The sequence below is a fragment of the Rhinolophus hipposideros genome (assembly GCF_964194185.1).
Source record: "Rhinolophus hipposideros genome assembly, chromosome: 11".
NCBI lineage: Eukaryota > Metazoa > Chordata > Mammalia > Chiroptera > Rhinolophidae > Rhinolophus > Rhinolophus hipposideros.
Genome location: NC_138057.1, coordinates 78,498,665 through 78,523,233, shown reverse-complemented (window position 1 = coordinate 78,523,233; position 24,569 = coordinate 78,498,665). Strand labels below are relative to the sequence as shown.

General features: G+C 49.4%; 1 protein-coding gene across 1 annotated transcript in view; it reads right to left on the bottom strand.

Moving 5' to 3' along the window:
- Positions 1-23,099, bottom strand: part of HMCN2 (hemicentin 2) — a 135,210-nt gene extending 112,111 nt beyond the window's left edge. The window contains exons 1-4 of the mRNA XM_081065560.1: positions 22,843-23,099; positions 8,950-9,020; positions 7,605-7,763; positions 6,657-6,779 (exon numbers count right to left, since the gene is read on the bottom strand). Coding sequence (XP_080921686.1) covers positions 6,657-6,779; positions 7,605-7,763; positions 8,950-9,020; positions 22,843-23,092 — 603 coding nt within the window. The 5' untranslated portion in view covers positions 23,093-23,099. The remainder of the gene's footprint in view (positions 1-6,656; positions 6,780-7,604; positions 7,764-8,949; positions 9,021-22,842) is intronic.
- Positions 23,100-24,569: the final 1,470 nt, after the last annotated feature.

The following is a 24,569-nucleotide window of genomic DNA, read 5'->3' as shown; positions in this document are numbered from 1 at the left end:
AAATGTCTACACGTCTTGAAGTAATCTGTACCCCAATTATTCATATTTACTAGATGCAGGCCTGTCTCCTCTATTAGCATGGGAGCCCCACGTAGGCAGAGACTCTGCTGAGCCCGAAATCAGTGGCTGGCGCGCAGTGGGTCTTCAGGAAGCATTTGTTCCCTGTGTGTGATACAGCAGGACACACACCTCCTGAAAACAGTCACAAGGCTCGTCTCACACACAGACGCCTCACTCAATTCACCAGCCCCCAACCCCAGCACACGCTTCTCCTTGGCAACAGCTAAGCCTCTCAGGTTCCAATATGAAAACCAGGAAAGAGGGAGAGGAGTGGGCCCCTCCAGTCGAAACCTCTCTTTCCAGGCCAAGTTACTTCAGGAAGCATCCTGTGCAAACCCGGAAACTGAAACAAAATGAAACATGAACCTGACTGTATGACAAATTGGTACCATCACCACAGAGAGAAAAGAATAACTCCTGGTGAATTGAAAACCCAGGGTTTCAACTGTACTTTCTCAGTGGGAGGCTCCCTGAGGACACAAAGAACAACAAGGAAACCTTCAGTTAGTGGTTTGAAGTTGGGAAAACTATCTGTATTGTGATTATGAAACTGTTTTACGTATCTTGTAGGATAAAGCAAAGAAGTAAGGACGGGAATGTTTTCTGAACCAAGATTTTCTCTTATAGCCATGTGTAAAAGAGAGCTACTGGTATTTTATTTATATGTAAATTCACTCCAAGTAAATTTAGAACCCAGTGGTTTCTTAATACCACTCCCCAGTAGGGTTCCTTGGAGAAATGGCTTATTCCAGGTCTGGGGCAGGTAAGCCTAAAACAACTGGTAATTCCATAAAGTAAGGAAGTTCTCAAAGACTAATGGGGACATATCCAAAGGACACAGAAACCAGGTTGGAAAAGCTCCCGTTGGCTAAATTTGGGACAATGTGAGCCCAAAATAGAATAGTGACTGTAGTCAATTGAAACACGTTGAATTGTGCAATCCATGTGCCCATAATAATGCTCAAAAAAGAAATGCAAAGTTCACAGCAATAACACCTCACTTGCTACCAATGAAGGCAACGTCTTAATTAAAGAGAAAAGGACGAAGTGTGATCCCTGCCTTTTCAATAGGAATTGTGCTTCACCCCTTTTGATGAGCTCAAGCTCTTCTCCACAGAAGAATGCCCACTGACAAATGTGGAAGGAATGATGCAACTAGGAAATCATCATTTTGCAACTTCCAATGAAATAAGTGTTTCAGGCAAACATCCTCAGCGGATGCTAAAACCGTTACATGAAAAGTTGCTGGGGAACTGGATGTCCACATGCATGGCTTTCCAATGCAGACGGCTGGCTGTCATCAACTCAACCCTGTAATCAAACTTATCATCACTAATAGTAGGACAATCAGACATTATTCGCCTCCTGGTGTGATGTAATAGAAAATACACACAGCACCAACTATGAAATATTCCTGCCAAAAGTCGTGGCCTCCATCTAATCAGTCATTAGAGTTAATTCCCAGTTTAGGGGAAATATGGGGGACAGAGGAACAAGTTAATAACACCATAAGGAAACAATCTGATGAATCTGGAACATGGGACACTGTATAATCAATGCCTCTTCAACAAATTAGTGGCATATAAAAAAGGATAGATGGCTCCAGATGTATCAAAAAGACTTAATAGTCATAACAACCAAATAAAATGTACCTCCTTTGATTAAATCCCGATTTGACAAAAAACGGTTATAAAAGACATTCCAAGGACAATGAGAAAAATTTGAATATGAACTCAGCATCAGATGATACTAGCAAAGTACTATTAATGAGATGATAATGTAGGTTATGTTGGAAACTATCTTTAAAAAAAAAAATCCATGCTGAATTATTTATGGATAAGATGTCATGATTCAGCAAAAAAGGATAAAAAGAGAGAGATGGAGCAAAAATATAAATTGCTAAATCTAACTGGTACATATGTTCTTTTTACTTTTCTATTTCTTTGACATTTTTCATAGCCATTTTTTAAGTAAAAGTCACTTAAAAAGAACATGCACATGACTTTAATATATACCTCAGTGATCATAGTGGCATCTTGTTGCTTGGCAACTAACCAACTGGAAGTGGCTTCCTGGAATACTGTTTGAGGAAGAAATGAGAAGCCACGTTCCATCTCAATTAGAAAACATTCTGTGATTGATTAGCAATGTCTGCCACGGATATGGGATTAGCATGTGGTGCCCTGAATGCTACATTTTGGCCATTCTTGCTCTAAATCATTGTCCTTCAACTCTGCTTACCATGTGATCTTCCATGGAAGGGAAAGGAAAAGAAGGGAATTGGAAGAATTGCCCAAAATTTAGAAAATGTATATGTTTTGCTCAGACTGAGCTGGAACATATGTGCCTAGATTTTGTAGCCGGGTCTCAGTCATCACAGGATAAGAATTCTCTGTTCCGAAAACTCGTCTGTTTTTATACTTGGAGCTACTTCATTCTTCTGCTTTGCCTGGCTTTCTAAGTAATGTTTTGCCTGAAAATGGCCCACCTGTCTTCACCAAGGAATGGGAACAAGATTCTTCATCCATGTCGCTTGGACTGGAAGCAGTAGCCAAGGCTCCTGGCTGGACAGCAGCTCACAAAACAAGAGAAGCAACTCCCCCAACTGCAAAGCAACAGCTCTGTGACCGCTGTCCTCTTCCCCCGGGGCCAGGCCTTGTCAGGGGTCGGAGGAAATCATAACTGAGCAGAGCTGCCAAGAGGTGGTGGCAACACCAGTTGACAATTACCCAGACAAATTACACCGCTACTGTGTTACAACTGTCATAAACTCATGCTACAATGCTGTGATGGAGGGAACAGGCCCAAGCGTTTAGGCTACTGAACACGGGGAGGGCTAAGATGGGACAAGATGCCAGTGACCTCACCAGAAGGTAGCCTGCCCATGGGGCCTGCCCTGTAAACACATCACCGCTTGGGGGCGGGGGGGCTGACCCCTATAGGGGCCAAGCCCTTATAATCCCAGGCTTGGGGGCAAGGCCTTCCGGCCCCTGCAATGCCCCCAGGGCCCAGAGTGGAATCCAGGGAGCTTTTCGAGCAGCGAGCCTTCATCAAGCAAGCTTAGTGTTTATTTGGTGAAAGCAATGACTTCCAGATGTTAGCCGGGACGGGGACGGGGGTGGGGGGTGTGCTGGGAGCCAGCAATGTATTGGGGCTTATCTCTCTGTCGCTGATGGGGAAAGAATGAAAGAATCTGGCGCTGCTGCCCCAGCCAGATGGCTGCCACTCAGCCGTTCGCGGAAGATAAATCATTCCATGAGGCTCCTCCCAGGACACTTGACAGCCAGGGAGGCTGAGGAAGCAAAGAGGCGAAGCCAGGGCCCAAATGGGCCTCAGAACTGCAGATCAGAAAACTGAAGGCCGGATCCCAGATGCTGTGTCAGGAAGCTCATGGGAGCTGATAGAGAACAGTAGCCCTTGCCAGCTGGGCAACCCAGGCACTGGTCCCAGGCTCTACCCTCCTGAGAACCTTTCCCACACACAGCTCTTACCCTTTGGGGGCTTTGCTGGAGCCACAGGGTGTATTCTGGGCTCCCCACCAAAGCTGAGGCTGGAGTCACGGCCACAGCCCACCCTCACCAGGGGCTCCCAGGGCCCATCCTTACACTGAGGGCTTCCCACACACTGTTTCCTTTCACCCTCACTGCCGTCTTTCAAGGCAGGGGCTCTCATAACCCAACTGTGCACACGAGGAAGCGGGCGCCCAGAGAGGTCGACACTGAGCTCAAGGTCACAGAGCAGGCAGGTGGCAGGGCTGGGATCTGAAGCCGGCATGTGGCCCTAACCCTTCCCACACCTCCTCCTCTGGGAAGGGTCCAGGATGAGGTCATCTCCCAAGCCTGTGCCGCCTGGCCTGTTAATCAGAACCACCTGGTCAGACCTCCCTCCCCCTTACTGTCTTAGAAGGCGGTTCACCTTTCCCCTAGTTGATGCACAAAATCTGGGCAATTTGCCATATTTGTACCTGCTGGTGCTAGATAGGGAAAGGGTCTGAGATCCCAGAACAGGACTTCCCAGGACCCAGGAAGGCTGCAGAGTGAGGGGGCTTTCCCAGCAATTCTGACCCATTCCCCTGGGGCTGGTGACAATACACTGAGCTGGGAAGAAGCCCGTGGAACAGCCGTGCTGGGGCAAGGGGATTCTTGGACCTAGCTAAGTCTTAATCAAAACTGCACACCTCAGGACAGGCCTCAGGGACTGTGCTGCCTGCCCCCCCATCTGCTGAAGGATGGCAAAAACTCCAAATTACCCCCACCAGGGAGAGGGGGGTCTTCATTTTCCTTGAGTTACCCTGGAACCAATGAGGTCAACCCCACAACTAGAAGAAGTGCAATACGTAAAAGCACTGGGACGTGAGCTTGATGGGTCGTCCCTCTGCTGCCTGGCACAGCTGGTGCTCAATAAAAGACAGGACGGCAGGTAAAAGGAGTAACCACACAGGCACGGTTTGGGGACTTCTGCAACTTCTGAGGACTTCTTCAGCTGAAGCCCCTCGGCTGGGGCAATGGTACCGTTTCCTCTCCTGGAAGGATGACCACAGCCCCGGCTACCCGGGCCACTTTCCCAGGCATGTCGAACGTCTGGGAACATCTGGAAGGGGCCAGGTCCAAGGCATTAAGCTAACAAATGACAGAGCTGTGTCCAGGAAGGAAAGGGCTCCAGGCCCTTACCCGGAGGCGGCCAATCCTGGCCAGTGGAGGTCTCACTGAGTCAGACACATACTGTCCAGCCAGGCTCCCAGGGCAGAAGGCCGCCACCAGGGCCAGGAGCCAGTGCATGCCCCCACTCTCCCTGCCTCAAGGGAAAGAACAGGGGAGCCCAGCCGCACACCTGGGCAAGCCGCCCTCCACCGAGTCGCCCAGTGTCCCTGCCATCTTATTTGACCCTTCCAGGAACCCAGTTCCTATGCAATTGCCCAAATAGGTCTCTCTCTCTCTCTCTCTCTCTCTCTCTCTCTCTCTCTCTCTCTCTCTCTCACACACACACACACACACACACACACACACACACACACACAAGGACAGGATTAAGCCATCCCTGTGCTCTGAAATGCTTTCTCCGCTCACTTGGCCGGCTCAGGGCCAGAATAGGCAGACATGCCAAAAAGTAAAGCCTAATGTGTCACAGAGAACCATAAACGCCATCTGTCAACAGGGAGTTAAGGCACGCTAATCTAAACATGGCCTGGACCGTTCTCTTCAGTCCATAAATATACAACTCACGAATCTCTCTTCAGGAGGTAAGAGCAGGGCTGGCTCCCGGCCGGGCCCTCTCTTGCCTTCCTCTTCCCAGGGACTCAGGCACAAGGGACCCTGTGTTGTCCACGCACCGGTTATTTACCAAGCACCTGCTATGTGCTGGTGGCTGTGAGAGTTGTGGGGATACAGTAGCAAACGGGAACCATAATGGCCGGGCACTGAGGGAGCTCCCAGCCTAGTGACATTAAATAATTGCACAATTGTAAAATTACCGTTATGTAGAGGAGCTAGGAGAGGATATGAAAGGAGACTCAGTCCTCATGGGAAATCAAGGAAGGTGACCCTGAGGGCACATTTCAGCTAAGACTGGGAAGATGAGAAGCAGCCAGGGGAGACGGGGCGGGAAAACAAGCCGCATGAGCAAAGGCCCTGGGGTAGGAAAGGCATGGGACACGGAAGACACAGCAAAGAGGCCAACAGAGTGGCAGCAGTGTGCAAGGGGGAGGACACAGGCCATGGGACCAGAGAGGCAGAGGTCAGGTCAGGGTCTGGACCTTCTCCATAAGGTGACGGGAGGGACACGGTCACATTTGTTTCAGGAGGATCCCGTGGGATGCTAGCGCCAGCTCATTCAGGCTCAAGAAAGTCGGCTTCCCAACCCTGCTCAGTGAGCTCATGATGGCAGCTTGAAATCAGCCAAGGTAGGAGTATTTACGCCATGGAAATGAGCGATGTTGTTCTTTCTAGTGAGATGGCTGTGAAACCTTTACTAGCCCTTCCCTGGAAGGATGCCTGTAGCTCCTGAGAAGGAAAGGACATGTAGGGCAGAAAGAAAGTGGGCAGAGCCCTGAGGGAGTGGCCAATGGAGCCTGGAGGAGAAGAAGGGCAGGCCCTGGTACAAGAACAAGGTAAGGTCAGCGCAGGGCTGAGCAAATGCAGACCATCACCAGCCCTGCACACTGGGCCACAGGGCCAAGCAAGCCCCACCCTGCAAGTCCCTAAGCAGGATTTCCTGTCCCGGCAACACAGCCTGAAGCTGGCGGCTGCCAGTGCTCCTCCAGCCATGCCTGCCTTCCCTGACTCTGTGGAGAAGCTCACTCCATACCCCAGTTCTGCCAAATTTGCTAGGTCCATCCTGCCAGCCGGACCAGCTAAAACCCAGGCTAAAACCCAGGGTGCTTCTACAAGCCCCAGCCTCTTTGCCTGCAAAATCAAGAAACCCGTAGCACCTGTCTTTGGGGTGGGTAGGAGGGTAGGACGGTTTGGTGAGATGGTGTCATAAAGCCTTGAGCACAACGCTTCCTGCGTCTGCCCCAGGGTGATCACTCAGCACTGCTCCTCTGTCACAGTGACCCAGTCACCATGAGATGCAGAACGGTTGGGTCGGTTAAGGCTCACCTCGGTCACCTGCTGCTTGTCCAGGTGGAACACCTGCCCAGAGCTGGTGGCAGCGATCTCCTCGTAGGCCAGGTAGCCAGGATGCGTGCGGTCACCACAGTCCCCCGTCAGCACAAAGACCACCTGGAAAAAGGATATGCAGCCTGGCTCAGGGCTTCCCGGCTACGAGTCAGGTGTGAGTGGCAAGGACGAAACCAAGGAAGGGTGACCGCGGCGAGCCCTTTCCTGCCTCTGGGCTCAGCTGACTCATCTGTAAAACGGGAATAAGAAGACCCACCCCGTGGGGATCAGGACTGGTGCAGGTCAAAGGGTCAGCAGAGGACCAGGAATACAGTAGGTGCTCAATAAATGGAGCTGTTGTTAAATCTTCAAGAAGGGAGTGGAAATCAGCCCTGCTCCGAGTGGCGCCTGGAGGCTGCAGAGTCTAAAGAACTGAGTCTGTTCTAGACGGGAGAACAGAGAAGCTATGCCTGCCCTTGAGATCTTATCATAGGATGTCCAACGGACAGCCTTCTCCCTTCCCCAGGCACATCCCTTCCCCCACCCCTCCCAGGAAAGCAAAAGCCCCAGCGCGTCTTCCTGAGACAACAGAAAAAGGGTGACGTGTGTCTGCAGCAGAGACGGGGCGCAGAGGGGGCGCAGAGGTGATGGCAGGAGGAAGAGAAATTGCAGGGACGCTGACAGGGTGAAAGGCGAGGACGGTGTGGTCGGTATCAAAACAGCCTCCCCAGGGAGGAGAGAGCCCTGGTCGGCGGGGCCCTGGAGCATGAGGACACATTCGGAACTCCCCAGACCAGCTGGCGGCTGAGGGCTGGCCCCCAGAGGGGGAGTGAGAAGCACCAGCCTCCGCTCCCCAGCTAGGGGCTCGGGGCTGCCTGCGCTGGGAACCCCAGCTTCCTCAGGCCCCCGGAGGCCCCCACACTAAGACCCCACGGTGGGGTCGCTCACCTGCGACTGTTTAAGCTGCAGGAGCCGTAGCAGCTCGTCCTTCTTGTGGTAATCCTTGGCGCGGGCATCCGAGAAGACGTAGATGAAGGAGCCCGGGTTGGCAACCTCCACGGCAGCCTTGACGGCCCCCACACTCATCTCGGGGCAGTCACCGCCTCCCTGGAAAACAGGGGCGTGTCAGTGGCTGCAGCCCACCTCGGGCAGGGGCGCCCACCCAGGGATTCCCCAAAACCTGCAGGAAGGAGGCCATCTCCTTGCGCTGCCCCTGTCCTGCCCATCCAGGGCTCAGGCCAGGGCCCAGCCACGGCTTTCCCTGAGACACACTGCGGCATCCAACCCACTTCAGCTTTAGATGAGCCGCACAGTTCCTTCACTCACCCATCCAGACTGACAGCGCCTCCGTGGGGTCTAGTATGGGAGGCGGACTCTCTATTAGCAAGTATAGCACGATGATTTAATTACCATTGCGATGAGTGTTATGACTGGGGGAGGAGGGGAGGGAGGGGGGTGTAACAGATGCCCCAAAGAAGCCACGTGCCGGCCGAGGCGCGGAGGATTGAGGGATCGACGGGCGACCAGGAGAAGGAAGAGTGGGCTCTGGGCAGAGGAAAGCATTCAAAGCCCCCTCCCCAAATGCCTTGGAGTGGATCCCAAATAAACACACGTGTTCCCCTCCCTGCCCAGCAGCAGGGAGCTCTTTGCGAGCAGAGAGCCTGCCCCGTCTCTCCCAGGCTTGTACACTCGTACACTCGGCACCTGCAGCAGGATCTACACGTGGTACCTTTTCAGTAAACGCCTCTGTCCTGGGTTCACTCACGTGCCCCACACTCACCCTGTCTGTGCTGGGCCCCGTTCTGGGCCTTGGGGGACCTGGCAGTGAACTAGACCAACAGGTGGGGTCTTTGCCTTCAAGAAGCCGCTGGTCTCAGGGGCCGAAGGCCCCGGGGGAAGGATGCTGAACCAGAGTGGTCAATGTGGCCATGGGGTGTCTGACCCAGTCTCGGGCCTGGTTTTCGGGGTCTGAACTGAACCCTCTCACACCTCCCGCAGCCACCACATCCTCCTTCTGCCCCCATCCGTTCACTAAATCATAAGCACCTACTATGTGCCGGTCACAGGGGCTCCTGTACGTACTTGGTTTACTGAATAAAGGAGGGAACCCCAGGAAGTACAGAATCTCCAGGACCCCGAGGCTGGGCTGCAGGCCACAGGCAGAGCTGGGGACCAAGTACTGGCAGTTGCAGGAAGCCACCGCCTTGGCCCCTGGTGGAGCAAAGACCTTGGCCTCTGGCAGGCACTGGGAAGAAGGCCCAGAGGGCCAGCAGCCAGGGGCGGGACAGCCCACCTGCACGAAGAGTTCTCTCAGCTCCCTCTGAAACACCGCTGGGTCCGCCGTGAGGGTCACTGGGCCAATATCTGTAGGGGAGACAGACGGGTCTGGGTGGGTTTGGACTCCCAGGTGCATGGCGTCCATGGGCTGGGGCAGCAGCTATACGATGTGCTGCCACCAGAGATGAGAGGAGCTGAAGCCTGGGCCCAGAGAACCCCACAAAACAGGCAGTGGTTAGGGAGAAGCTTCCAGGCCTGCCAGGCTCAGGCCTGTAAGGGAGGTCAGGCCACTCGGCCCCTGCCCTGCTCCAAAGGAACCCAGAGCTCCAGGGCAGTGCAGCGGTGAGCCAGAGGGCAAAGTCCCGGCTCCACCCTTAGCACGGAAGTTCCCCATCTTTTGTGACCCTGGCTCCCTGAGGAACCTCCCTGGGAAGGGAATTCTGGGACGACAGACAGACAATCAAGCAAATAATGTTTTGGGCTTCACAGCAACTGGACACCAGACTGATGGATCAACAAGAGTAAACTCTTCCAGAAACGCCCCCCATATATTAGCTCATTTAAAAAGAGTAGAATTAAATGACCAAGGTTGACTACACCAAAAGTTGGCGACAATACAGAGCCACTGGAACCTTCATCCACTGCTTGTGGGAATGCAAAATGGTTCAACGACTTCGGAAGACAAATGTAAATTTCCAAAAAGTTAAACGTGCATCTACCATATGACCCAGTCCTTCCACCCCGAGGTATTTACCCAAGAGAAATGAAAACATATGTCCACGCTAAGACTTGTGCTCAAATGTTCAACAGTTGTATTCATAATAGCCCAGAGCTGGAAAGAAGCCAGCTGTCCATCACTGGTGAACGAATAAATAAACTCTGGTATACTCATATAATCAAATACTACTCACAAGGAAACAGGACAAGCTACCAAGACAGACATCACATGGACGAATCTCATAGACGTCACGCTGCAAGAGAGAAGCCAGACACCAGAGCGCACGCTATGTGGTTCCATTTATAGGAAGTTCTGGAACAGGCAGAATTCCCCGAAGGTGAAAACAACCAGAGCGGAGGTTGTCTGGAGGACAGGGAAATGCAAAGGAACCGTCTGAGACAGCAGAGGTGTTCTGTATTGTGATAGGAACGTGGTGGGTTCCACGGGTGTACCCGTTTGTCAGAAATGTGAAGATGTGTGCATTTCAATGTATGTAAATTTCACCTCAGAAGAAAAGAACTATACAAATGAGTGGGGAGTGGCAGGTGGGAGGAGGTATAGATGAAAGCGGAATGGCAGCATGTTTTTGCTGGGTAATGGGTACGTGGGAATTCATTCTACCGTTCTGCTTACTTTGTATATATTTGAAATGTTTTCTAGTAAAAAGTCCTTTTTTCTTTAATAGCAGTAATTGAAAGCCACAGCTACGTAACACAAGACTGAAAACGGGGCTAAATTTCCAACTCACCATGTGGACATGTGCATATGGGGGGTTTGCAAGATGTGTGGACATCAGGTTGCTTAGGAAAATAGTCCATTTCAGTCTCTGGTGAACGCTATCTAGTAATGGACTATTTTTAGTTCAAGAATTCCAAATTCCAGTCACCCTAAAAGAAATTCCCAAACTTGGCAACTGGTCAGTGGGCCTGGATCCTTCTCAGAAAGGGCATCCGTGGAATTCTTCAGCAATCATCCACAACTATCAAGGAATAGAGCCTCGACACCAGTTTCTCTGCCATATGCTTGAAAAGCCACCTGCTGGCGACCCCAGCCTCTCTGTTCTATATTTATTTATCACGTCCTACACCCCCTTTGCCTGCTCTGGACTCTAGCAAGCCTTCCTCATGGCCCCCCTTCTCTGAACTCTGCAGCAATGAATTCAGCCAAACTCTCAGCCTTTGACCTCAGACAGATCTGTTTGGAATCCTGGCTCCATCCTTCACCAGCCATGGGCCTCTCAGAGCTTACTTCACTGTCCCGAGCTTCAGTTTCTCCATCTGTCATACGAGGCATACAGCACCAGCTCTCCTAGCCGAGAACCATCACTGTGAGAATTCAGTGAAGCCAGGCAGGGAAATACCTCGCAGGGAGCTTGGCACCGAGCGAAGGCTCAGAGAATGGGAGCCAGCACTGCTGATATGAACACGCATTGTCTGTGCTCCAACCAGCGGTCTCACACGGCACAGACAGGCAAAGACAGCCTTGCTGCAATATGAGGTCCTCAGATTCTGGTTTGACTGAGAAGAGCAATAATTTTACTCAACATTTGTTATTTGTTTATTACATAATAATACATGTTCATTGTAAAAACATATACAGAGTGTGCCCAAAAAATGTATACACATTTTAAGAAAGGAAAAAACTATTATAATTGTAATACTCAGTATATACCAATAACAAAAGATGAATACAAGTCACGTTTGACTTCTGCAATGACAAGAGGTGCACAAAGTGGTTACCATCAGCGTCCAGACACTTCTGATTACGGCAAACTACTGCTTGAGCTACGTTGACCAAAGTGTCCACTTGCATACATTTTTTTGGCAGCCCCATATATGACATTAGAGATACATTTACTAAGCACTTACTAAGTACCAGGCCATGTGCTGAGATGCTTCCTGAGTATTATTATTAGCTCACTGAATCCTTCCTGGCACTGGTGGGTCCAAGTCTTGGGAACATTTTACAGAGGAGAAAAATGGGAGCCCAGATAGGTTAAGTAACTTGCCCAAAGACACATAGCCAGTAACCAGAAGAGCCTAGGTCTATACAACTCCAGAATCTGAGGTCTTGACAACTGCTCCCCGTGAACTGTACACAGAAATGCCTGACGGGCAGAAACAGAAGGGGATTCTACCAACCAAAAATGATCATTTTAATTTCTATATATAACCTTCAAAGCTTTTATGTGTGTTTGTAAACATATAAGTACATCTTACATAAATGCAAAATATTATAAGCAGGATTTCTACTTAAGTATAAATAAATACTATTTTTAACTTGATTCTTTTCACTGAACCACATACTGTGCACGTCTCTCCAGAAGGTCAAATACTCCATTCAAAATCATTTTTAATGGCTACAAAGTATCTGCTTTGTATAAATCTCTAATAATGGACTTGCCCAATCCATCTTGTGTTGTTTCCAATTTTTATAATGAACAATGTTACTCAGAACGTCTTTATATCCATTAGATGTAAGCACTACTTCATTTCCTTGGATACATTCCCATAAGCAGAATGGCTGGGTCAAAGGCAAAGCCATTTGTAAAGACTTTGGATGCAAAATCAGTAACTCCATAACTATCCTCTTATCCCCAGATGTTCCTGCCTCTAATCCGACTACGTGCCAATGGGGAGCCGCAGCCCCTCGAGCCTGGTTTTGCTCACGTGGCCCCTACTCAAGAATCAACAGTGACTACTTGTGGCCTGGAAACTGAGGGAGGCGTCCACGGTGCCCAGTTGTGAATCTGTCCCCCTACGTCATGCTCTGTCAGCGATGTCAGCCAACCCCAATAGCCCCCAACGCTGGACCAGTGCTAGGCTGACCGTGTGTTGTCCCCCTCACAGCAATAGCAGAAAATGAAGTTGGTAAAACAGGTTATCATAAGTGAAAGGTGCTGCAGTTGGAGGACTGTCCTTCTACGACCTATGTACTTTCTCCTTGGGGAAGTGGGGATTGAGGATGGTGCTTTGTTTCATGAGAGGACAAGGATAGTCAAAGGGAGTTGATTCTGGTCACGGTTCTGGCTGGCAAGATAAAAGGTTCCTTGACTCGTACAAACATTATCATTCCAATTCCGCTGGTTGTCACAGGGCCCTCTCCCTGGGCCTGTCTCTGTTTCTTCTCTTCTCATGAGGACACCCGTCGTATCGGCCCACCCCACTCCAGTATAACCTCATCTTAATTAATCACTGCTTCAACGGCCCTATTTCCAAATACGGTCCCATTCTGAGACTCCAGGAAGGACGCGAATTTTGTGAGGACGCCGTGCAACCTAGAACAGTGTCCAAATGCACATGCTTGGCTCCAAAGCCTGTGCCCTTTGCCACTAGCTACACTGCTGCTAAACACAATGGTGACGATGACGGTGGTGGTGGTGGTGGTGATGATGATGGCAGCTACCATTATTTTAATATTTACTAAGCTAATATGTTCTATGCACTTGGCATACATTCACTCAGAAAAACCTTACAGCAACCTATGAAGTCTATTATTTATTATCCCCATTTTATAGATGAGAATTTGAGGCCCAGGGAGGTAAATGACCTGCCCAAGGTCTTACGACAAGGAAGCAGCAGAGATGGGATTCAAACCTGGGTCCGTCTGACCCCGCGTCCAAGCTCTCCACCACCCAGGAAGCTGCAGCTGCTGGGAACTTGTACCCGTCCCTCATTCCTGATCCTGGAGGGGAGGGGGGCTTCGTGACTGGAGGTGGGCACTTGCCAAACAGCTGGGCAGATGTAGCGTGCAGTCCCTCAGCACAGAGCCCGCTGGCCACAGCAATGACTAAACCCATGACCTTGACTCCATTTCTGCCACCCTCAAGCATATGAGCTCCAGAAGCCTGGCCTGAAATCATCTTTCAGAGGGAGATTTTTTCCATCCAACGAAAGGAAGATGGAGATGGAGTCTCAGGGACATATGAGAACCACACATACGCGGCACCACCCAGCCCCTCACCCAGCCTCATGTGGTGGCCCAATGGAGTTGGTCAAGACCACAGCCAGGAACTAGGGGTCCAGTCTCGGAAATACCTCCCATCGAGGACTGTTCCCAGGGCCTGCCCTTCCCTCTCCTTCTCAGAAATGGGGCTTGGATCCCGGGGCCACCTCTGAATACATGCATACGTCCTCCTCCAGCAGCACTGGTCCCGGGCAGGGTCCCACAATCTGCCACCATTGTGGGCAAACTGCATCCCCTCTCCAGAACTCAGTTCTCCCATTTCTAAAAGACAGGGGCTGGAGAAAATGAAGTCCAGCCAGTTCCCAGCACAGGTCTGGGGGATTCCCCTGAAGACATTCCCAAGGGCAGACATGGTGGGGCAGGAAAACCAACCGCGCAAGTGGCTCTGTCCAAAGAGCCACGATGGCCCCAGAACCTTCTTCAGCCTCCTCCTTGGAGCCCAGGAGTCCAGAACCTGCGTCTCTGTGCACCTCCTCATAAGGGCCTCTTGCCCTGAACATCCAGTGGACTCTGGCTCCGCCTAGAATGTCAATGTCAGCCAGTCCTCCCTTTTTCCAAGAACATGTTCCCACCCACGTTCCTGCCAGCCTCAGAGCCACCGCTTCTGCTGTTCCCTCTGCCCACCTCCCCGTCTTGTACAGACCCTCTCCCACCCACCCAGTTTCTCTCCAGCTCAACTCAAATGTCACCTCTATCTCCCCACCTTTCAGAGCAGCATGGGACCACACTGTGGCTAATGAACTTGGCCCTTGGCTGTGGCCTGGCTACTGAAGGGGCCATGGCAGGCTGGCACCGTGCCCGGCCATGGTAATCTCTCAAGAGGTGCCTACTGAGTGAGTCAATAATGGGGTCTACCATGATGGATAGATTCATAATGTAAAGACGACCCAACACACCCAGCCCACCCCAGCCTCTTCGGGCAGCCTCTACCCTCCCACCCACTATGTCCTTACCTTGCTGCTCTTCTCAAAAGCACCCCAGCCTGTCTCCCCTCACACCCCTGCCCTGCACAGACTCATGCCTGGAAAGCCCAGGCAGGAATGTTGCCCTTTGATGAGCTGTCATTACAGTGACAGAGGTGCCTAATCCAGCCTCCAAGCCTCCTAGCCTCCAAGAAGAGAAGCACCGGGGCCCGGCCAAAGGCTGCATTTGCCCCTCAGAGCAAGATGGATCTTATCTAGTTCATGATGAGAGGCTGGTTCCTGACAATACCACTCCAAGGTGACAGTAAACACACACAGCAAAGAACGCAGCTGGAGGCAGAGCCACCCTAGCTCACAGGGGAGTCCCGCCGGCATCCTCACTCCCGGCCGACTAACAGCACCTGTAACCTGAGGAAAGCTGATGGTGTACATCGGGACCCAGACAGGACGCTCAAACTCACCCACGATCAAACACATGCAGATTAAAATGGGTCATCATTTCTCACCGATCAGTTGAGCAAAAAAGGGAAGAGTGATGTCCCCAGATGCCAGCAAGGGTGTAGGAAAATGCCATCTCATACTCTGTTGGTGGAGGGTGAGATGGTACAGCATTCTTGGAGGACAGTTGGTGATATCTACCAAAATGGAAGATGCTCTTATGCTTTAATAAGGCAATTACATTTCTGAGAACCTAGCCTATAAGTACCGGGGGTACCAAAAAAGTACGTACACATTTTAAGAGATGTCAGCTATGCATTACTTTTCCAAGTTGAACTGAATTACAGCAGCAATGTGTAATTGCAGAAGTCAAACATCACTTGTATCCATCTTTTGTTATCGGCATATATTATTATAATTTTAATAGTTTTTTCTTTTTTCATTTCTTAAAATGTGTATACATTTTTGGGCACCCTCTGTATGTTTGCAAATGTACAGAAAACTGAAGACCTGTTTATTATTGTAAAGAAACTGAAAGCAACCTATGTTCTACAATATGGGAATGACTGGATAATTCAAGATAAGATTAAGATAAATTGAGATTCCTCTTGTAGCATCTTATGTAGTCATTAAAAGTAGTGAGGCGGACCTGTATTGCCTGACATGGAAACAGACCTACAGTTTATTGTGGGGGGGCAAGGGGGAAGCAAGCTGCAAACAGTGTTCATAGCATAATCCCATTTTTTACATAATAAAAAAAGTATGCGTATAAATGTATATGAGGGAATTACACACACGGTCTGGAAGGACACAAAATTATTAAAAGTGTTTGCATCTCTTGAGAGTAGCATTATTAGAATATTTTACAGCATGTATTAATTTTGCAAGTTTGGGAGGAAACTTAATAATTTATTAACTGAAAGAGCTGAGCCCTGATGCTAAAACTTACAAAAAAGTACAAAGCAAGAGTCACTTACTGATCATACATACTGCAAAACTCCTAAACAAAACACTAGCAAATAGAATCCAGCTGTATCTGAAAGAAACATCCATGGAGACCCAGCAGGGCTTATGCAAGGAATGTGGAAAGAGTTCAGCACAAGGAATCCCGCCAATGGGTCAACAGGAGAAAGACCTAAGGAACATCTCAACAAAGCCAGAAAGTCAATGGCTAAAATTCAGCACCCATCCCTGTTTGGGTTTGTTATGTTTTTGGATTTCGGGGTGTTTTTTTTTTCCCAACCTTTAGTAAATGAGGAATGAAAGCATCTTCCTTCACCTGATGAAGAAACGCACAAACAAGAGCCCACATCATCCAACAGTATACAATCAGAAGCAAGACAAGAATGGCTGCAGCCACCATGGATTAGCAGTGTCCGGGAAATCCTAGCTCATGAACACCATGTCCCATTTCAAACCAGTGATATCTTTGAAAGAGGAGACAATACCGGTGATGCCAAAAGAAATGTATACACATGACTTGTATTCATCTTTTGTTATCAGTATATAGTATGTATTACAATTTTAATATAGTTTTTTCCTTTCTTAAAATGTGTATACATTATTTTTGGCACTCTCTACATTATAATTTGGACAGGCTGAGCTTGTCGACCTAGAAAACTCAAGACATCACCCCCAAAATTAGAACTAGTTAAAAAAAATAAAAAACTTCAGTAGGAAAGTTGGAAGCAAAATAAATATATGAAACTGAATTGCTTTCCAACATACTAGCAATAGTCATTTGCAAAAAATGTAATGGAAAAGAAATTCCTGGTCAAAATAGTAACAAAAAAACCCAAAATATTTAGAAATGATTTTAAAAAGAAATGAGCGGAGAAAAAAAAACACATCTATAAATCTTTACTGAAGGAAATAAATATATGAACAAAGGAAGAAGCGTGGGTCCTAGGTGGAAACAATTGAAATTTTTTTAATGACAGTTTTTCCCAAAATCAAGACTTAACACAACTCCAAGCAAAATCATGATAGGAAATTTTTTCTGGAATTTGATTACATTTTTCTGTTTGTCATTGGATACAAGAAATGTTCAAGAGTGTTTTGAAAATGAAGAAGTTGAATAAAAAAATATGAATAAATAAATCCTGGGGAATCTAATGTACAGAATACTGCATCAGAAACTTAAATGTGGCCAAATGCCGGCCTAAGTAACTCTGGAAATGAGTAGAGTCCGTAAGACGCAAGATGACAGAACTGCACTCCAGTTAAAACGTTGTTTCTCAGGCGGCGTGGTGGATGGGGGAAGCCAGGTTTGTCACTGTCAGATTGGAAAGTGATCGATAAGCCAGGGTAGGAGGGGGGAATGACCCACCTCGTAATCAATTAGACACCAGTGTAAATTCATGTTCAGGTTAATACAGATGGTTACATATAGAAATATTTATGGATATAGGTATACGAGTACACACAGGTTACACATACCACATACATCTCCTTGCTCTGCCAGCCAAGACTCTAGAAATTCTAACACCTGAGTAGCAACAAGAATTCTAGCACTCAGATCCTGGTTTCTAACACCATTTTTCAATGAAAGGAACCAGGGCTCCTTAGAGGAATTGCTAATTCTAGGACTAGGGCAGGAAATAGATGAATCTGGAACATCTAGTCATGTCAGAAAATAGACAGTGTTTTTTAAAAAATACACTACAATGAAGGTGCGTCAAAGGCACACAGGAGCCAACTGAAAGAGCTTCCAAAGACCAAAGTTGGAAAATTTTGAGCAACAAAATAAAGTGGTATTGAATTATAACCCAAAGTATACAATAAATGTCCACAAGTCCATAGTAATATACATATAAAGAATTGACTAAACAAATAAATGGGAGAAGAGACAAGTTTCTCAGGCAAAAGAATTCTAAAAAAGTTGTAGAGATACTCTCCCCTCAATAAATGGTCTACTTCTTACGTGTGGGCTGCACAGAGTTCTTCCACAGAGGACGGTGTGTAAAGGGAGAAAGTAGAGTCACCTCAGAGTAGAGACACCTGACCATCTCAGCCAGGTGATCAAGGTCAATATCACAGTGGTAAATCCGACTGATGGCATGTACCTTTGACAGGACATGAGAATGGCATCGTTCCTCTCTGGTCTTCCTCCCATTACCCAACTGGAGAAAAACATCAGACAAATCACAACAGAGGGAAAACATATCTCAGCAATACTGGGCAAAACTGTCAAAGTCATCAAAACAAAAGTCTGAAAAACCAAGAGGAGCCTAAGGGGACATGAGAACTAAATGTAATCTGGGATTCTGGATGGGATCCTGGAACACAAAAAGGATACCGTGTTTCCCCGAAAATAAAACCTAGCCGGACAATCAGCTCTAATTCGTCTTTCGGAGCAAAAATTAATATAAGACCTGGTATTATTTTCCTATAATATAAAACCGGGTATAATCTAATCTAGTCTAATCTAATCTAATACTGGATCTTATATTAATTTTTGCTCCAAAAGACACATTAGAGCTGATTGTCGGGCTAGGTCTTATTCTTGGGGAAACACGGTATTAAGAAAAAACTGAGGAAATGTGAATACGTTATGAACTTTAGTTAGTAAAAACATATCTATATTGGTTGTTTGTGATAAATGTACCATAATAACGTAAGATGTTGGTCACGGAAAACTGGGTGTTGGGGATATGGGAACTTTCTGTGCTATCTTTGCAATAATTCTGTAAATCTAAAGCTGTTTTAAAATTAAGTTTATTTTTTAAAAATTTAACCATCGACTGATGAATGGATAAAGAAGAGGTGGTACATATACACAATGGAATATTATTCAGCCAGAAGAAAGGACATCCTGCTGCTTACAACTCGGATGGACCTTGAGGGCATTATGCTGAGTGAAATAAGTCAGACAGAGAAAGACAAACACTGTATGATCTCATTTATATGTGGAGTCTAAAAAAAAAACCAAACTCAGAGAAACAGTGAGTAGAATGGTGGTTACCAGGGCTGGGGAGAAATGGGGAGATTTGGTTAAAGGGTACAAGCTTCTGATTATAAGATAAATAAATCCTGGGGAATCTAATGTACAGAATACGGATTATCGTTAGTAATACTGCATCAGAAACTTAAATGTGGCCAAGAGAGTCAATCTTAAATATTCTCATCACAAAAAGGAAATATGAATTATGTGTGATGAAGGGGTTAATTAACCCTATGGTGGTAATCATTTTACAGTTTATAAGTCTATCAAGTCAGCACTTACAAACTTAAGCAAACCCAATAGTATGTGTCAATCACATCTCAATACAGCTGGGAAAATTTTTTTTAAGGAAAAAGAATATGAGGAAGGGTTTGCCTCATTAGTACATATGCTGAAGACAGATAATAAAATATAATGTGTTCCTGGGGGAAGAACTGTCATACAGGGGGACAAAATAGAAAGCCCAGATAAATTCTTAACAAAGTAATTTGGGATGACGGCAGGGTCCAAATGAATAAAAAAGAATTACTCAATAAAATGCACTGGAACGATTAATTATCCCATTCTAGAAGAATCACATTAGATGACTTTTCTACCTCATGCACCAATTTTTAAAAAAAGTTTCCAGGTTAAAAAGAGGGGAAAAAAAGGAAAACCTAGAACATGTATGTACTTAACTGATTTTGTGATAGAAAAAAAAAAGAATCTAAGCATAAAAGTGAAGAAATTACAAAGGGAGAAAGTCATAAACGTTTAAAACTTCAGAATACCAGGAATCACAAACAATACTAAAAAGCCAACAACCAGGGAAAAAACTAACCAAATAACAAAACCCAGTTAATACCATCAATATAAAGTCCTCATAGTGACTGATAAGAAAACAATTACAACCACAGTGGAAAAATGAGCAAATGAACTGACAATTTACAAAGAAGAAATTCACAGCCCCTCCAAAATAATCCACTGACACTAGAAAATGTACTGAACCTCATTAGCAATTAAAACAAGAAGATACATTTTCCATCTGAGTGTGTGGCGGGGGGAGAGTTTATATCCTAATTCGCAGTGTTAGGAGCAGCTTCTCTGAAATGAGCCCTTCAGATGCCTCTAGTAGAAGTTTAAACTCCCAAAACATTTTGAAAAGTAATTTGAAGAGTCGCCCACCCCACTCCGTGTATTAAAAATGTCCTAGGAATTCCACTTTGGGAAACTTAATCCTACGGAAAAACCAATCAAAAACACAAAGATTTACACACAAGGGTGCCTTTTGTAACATTTTAATCGAGAAAAACTGAAAACAACCTAAATTTTCGGCCAAAATAAAACCATTAGCAAAATTCTAATTTCCAGTTTGGGAATATTCCACTTTTTTTATTTAAACACTTTAAAAACTATTTCCAAAGCACAGGTCCTGGTTTATCTCCAAGCATGTGTTGTTCAGAACCCCTGATGTTTGCCCGGCAAAGATTGGTCCTTGGGGTGTAGGATAGGGCTTTCCTTTCAGAAGGCCCTCCCAGCAGGCAGTCCTGGGGGGCCTGAACCATCAGCTGAAACCCCTGTTTCTCAGGCTCCTCTTCCAGTAAAGGGAATTCCACTGGCTGATTCAAAAGACACAGTCAAACCTAAACCACAGCTCCAGTCCCCGCTCACAGCCCATAGAAGGAAATCTGAGTGTTCTAAAGCCTCGTAGCCTGGACCCATCTGGCCCCTCCCTATTTTCCCATGTCACTCTTCCTCCGCCCTGGCTCCCACACACACCTGTCCCTACATATCAGCCACCACCCATGGAGCACAGGGAGACCTCCACCCCAAAGGGTCACGGGCTGATAAACATTCACTCCAGTTCTTCAAGCCCTGCTCCAAGGCTGCTCCCTCTGAGAGCCTTCAGTTAGCCCCTCCCTCGCTGACCGCTGTCAGGAGCTGGTATCTGAGCCAGCAGGTGACACTTTGTACTCTCCCCTGCCCTGGCCCCAGCAGGCTACTAGGTCCTGGGTGTGAACCCTGCCCCCTTCACACTGGGAGCCTCACAGGGCTGTGCACACAGCAGGGGTTCAATTAATGCTGGGGTCCCCTCCATGCCCGGACCTGGGGGTGTCTGTAGGGAAATGGGGAGGAGGATAAGGTTTTTTGTTTCCTAGAGGATGGAGTGAAAGTTAAGCACACTCGTTCAGCGCCCAGAGAAGACAGGAGAGGTTGGGGGCTGGAAAGAGGGCTTTTGGAAGCTGATGGGACGAAACGGGGATGATGAAGAGGGCCCTCAGGTGCCCCAGCCTGGGCCCCAGGACACCACGTCTGGTTCCAACAGGCTGCTATGCTGCCCTGCAACTGCAGCCAAGCGTTTTAGAAACAAATACGGGTTATGAATCAGAAATTACATCACCCTGGCAGGTGGCCCTGAGTAAGTCCCATCCATGTCCTGAGCCTCAGTTTCTCCAGTTGTAAGAGGGGGTAGATTAGATGGTTTCTAGGCTCTCTCAGTGTGATGTCGCTGGACGTTCAAGAATCATCCAGAAACGGAGAGAGTTGGAGGGAGAAAAGGACTGCCAGTGTTTCAGCTGAAGCCCTGGGGCAGACTTCACACCCCCTGGCTTCACAACTCCCCCAACCTTGCTGACCCCCGACCCTAAGATGGGAGCTGTTTTTTTGATGTTCCCAGAAACCTTTTCATAGCCCCTGGCTTCTGGGCTTTGAGCTGCAGAGCCCTAAGGAACCCAGACCTCCTGGAAGCTGAAGGACCTCCAGACTCAGCTTGAGGACCGCCTGGGAGTGTCACACCCACCGATGCCCACTTTTAAATATCTGTGATGCAGTCGTGATGAATAAAGACAAATTCCTCTAAAAGGACTGACCATCTCATAGAGCCTTGGGCCACTGCATTTCCTCAGCAAAGAACACCTGTCTGTACGATTTGGCAAGGAATCTGCCATTTTTATTTCCTTTTTTGGCTTTATGAAGCTATCCTTCTGGAGAGAAAGGTGGAGAGATGGCAAGATATGTGACAAAGCCGAGTAAAATAGTAATCATAGGTTCTAGACCACGGACAGAAATAGACCACAAGGTGTTCATTGTGCTATATAACTCTGAATTTTGTCATTAAAAAATGTTAGAGAAAATGTGCTGCTACTCAGAAGCTTAGGAATCATACTCAGCAGCTGTTTGTCCGAAACTCCCCACAACGGGGTCTCCCAGGAACCCTTTTCAAGCGTATGCCTCTAATACAGAGCTGAAAAATTAGGAGGTGCTGCCTGCAGGGGAGGAGGTGCTGCCTGCAGGGGAGAAGCGTGAGGCTGGGGGCGCGGGGGTGGGGGTGGGGGTGGGGGGGCGGCAGTGAGAACGGAGCAGGGGGAGACAACCCGGCGGCCCAGGCACCTGCTGTTTGCCTAGGGAGGAGAACCGAGGGGGCCCGCGCGGCAGGGGTGAGTCCGTCTGCCTTGGCGGGCTCTTTCGGCCTCCGAAGCCCAGGCTGAGAGCGAGTTCTAAGAATGAAGAAAAGGTCAAAATGCGAACCCCCCAAAGGCTCACGCGCGTCAGGCCCTGGACGCGAGGCCTCCTTTCAAGGTCTCAGCAAGTCTGGGAGGCAGTTCTCGGCCCGTGTCATCACCTGGGAAGGGGAGACTTAGGAAGGTGAGGGCGCCCGCTGACGTCGCACAGCCCGGAGGTGCCTGCACGGCATTTGAATCCAACTCCCGTCCCTCGCCGGACCGGGCCGGCGAGCGGCGCGGGACACAGGACAGCAGGTTCCCGGGGAGGGACGGGCGGCCGCCAGGCCCGCCAGGTGTCTGGGTGGCGCAGCGCGAGCGGAGAAGGCGCCCCCGCCCGGCCGCCGCGCAGCCCTCGGGCGTCCAGGTGACCCGGGCGCCACCGCGGGCGGCCGGGCGGGGGCGCCGCGACGGGGCGCCAGCGGGGCCGCGGGGACGCTACCTGGGTCGTGGAAGGGCACGAGCGCGTAGTTGACGATGGCCTGGCCGCGGCGGCTCAGGCTGCGCTCCAGAATGCGCGAGGCGCCGTCCATCACCTGCATCAGGTCGTCCCACATGGAGCCGGTGACGTCGAAGACGATGGCCAGGGTGGCGTCCCCCGCGGTCCGGGGCAGCGCCGTGTCCGGCTCGCCGGCCGCCGCCGCCGCCGAGACCGCCAGCAGCACGCGCAGCAGCAGCTCCCGGGACGCCATGCTGAGCGCCGCCGACCGGCTTCGGCCGCCGCGGTGCAGGCGCAGGCCGTGGCGGGCGCGACCGTCCGACGCCCCGCGGCCACCCAGCGCGCAGCTGCGGCGCCGCGCTCCGCTCCGTCGGGCAGCGGCCGGCGCGCTCCGGGCGGGGCGCGCGCGGGGTCCCCCTGCTGGGAGCCCGAGGCGGGTCCTAGAGCCCACCGCGTTCAGGGCCACGGGCCCCGCCTCCTCCGCTCCCCCCACTGTGACTCAAACTCTCTGGCCCCGCGGCTCGTCCGTCCAGACCCGAGGTTAGGGGAGGACGCGGGGCGGACGGCAGAAGGGAGCTGAGGCCGCGGCCAAGGCGGTGAGGAATGGGGACGCACGGGATGCGGCGGACACCTGTCCTGCTCGGCGCGCGCACTGCAGCTGGGGCCGGAGAGGGAGGGGGAACCGCGCTGGCCACTGACCCTGAGGCTTGGCCACAGTGGGGCCCTGGCTTTTGTTGCTCCCTCCACCAGCTCCCTAAACCCCCCAGCCTCACCACACACACGAATTCCAACTCCTTTTCTTTCCACAGGGGCCTGTGCTTCCCAGTTGCAGTTAGTACTGTTTCTAAATCAAGCACTGTTATGTTGAGCACCTATGTGCTAAGCGTTTTCACATCGTTGTCATTTCTTCCAATACTCGCTGCAGCCCTAGAAGCAGGCACTAACACTAAACCCATTTTACAGGTGAGCAAACTGAGGCTGTCATTTACAAACAGGGGAAGTCATTTGCCTAAAGTCACTCAACTCTAAAGTGATGGAGACAGGAATAGAAGCCAGATCTAGAAAGATCCCAAAGCCCCTGGCCTCTGCTGCCTCCCCTAAGTGCCGTAAGACATTGTCACAGGTCATCTGATGACTCCAGAAGATGGGGAATGTGTGAAGGTTCTGTTGATGCTGCCTGGGTTGGGTTTAGCCATCCCCACCCTAACAAAGCTGCCTTCCGCCATCATTGCTCATCTCAGGCTGTGCTCTCATGGCTTATTTCTACATAGGCTTCTCTCACCATTGGCTATGAGCCCTTTGAGGACAGGACTTTGTCTTGGTTCCCCCAATCAGCCCCCAGTTCCCAGCCCAGGCCCTGGCACATGGTGGGGACTTCACCAAATGATGCCTGCATGAATAAAGAAGCTTTTGTGGGCCCGCCTGGTTTGGAGAACCATGGGAGGGAGGGCAGCTTGCCCTGCCTTGTGAGTCCCTCCTCTGAGAAGACCAGGCTCCCAGGACCCCATGAACATAGCTGTGGACTCTGGGTCTGTGATTGGAGGTGAGGGAGGAGACTTCTCCAGCCCTTGCCCCTCCAGAGCCCCAACAAGGAAGAAGGCCCCCACTTCATACCTCTTCCCTCCCCTTCAGCCTCAGTTCACACCTCACCTCTGGGGCGGCTTCGCCACCTTACCCTTTGACCCCACAGCCTCTTTTCTGACCCCTCATCCTAGCGCTGATCACATGAT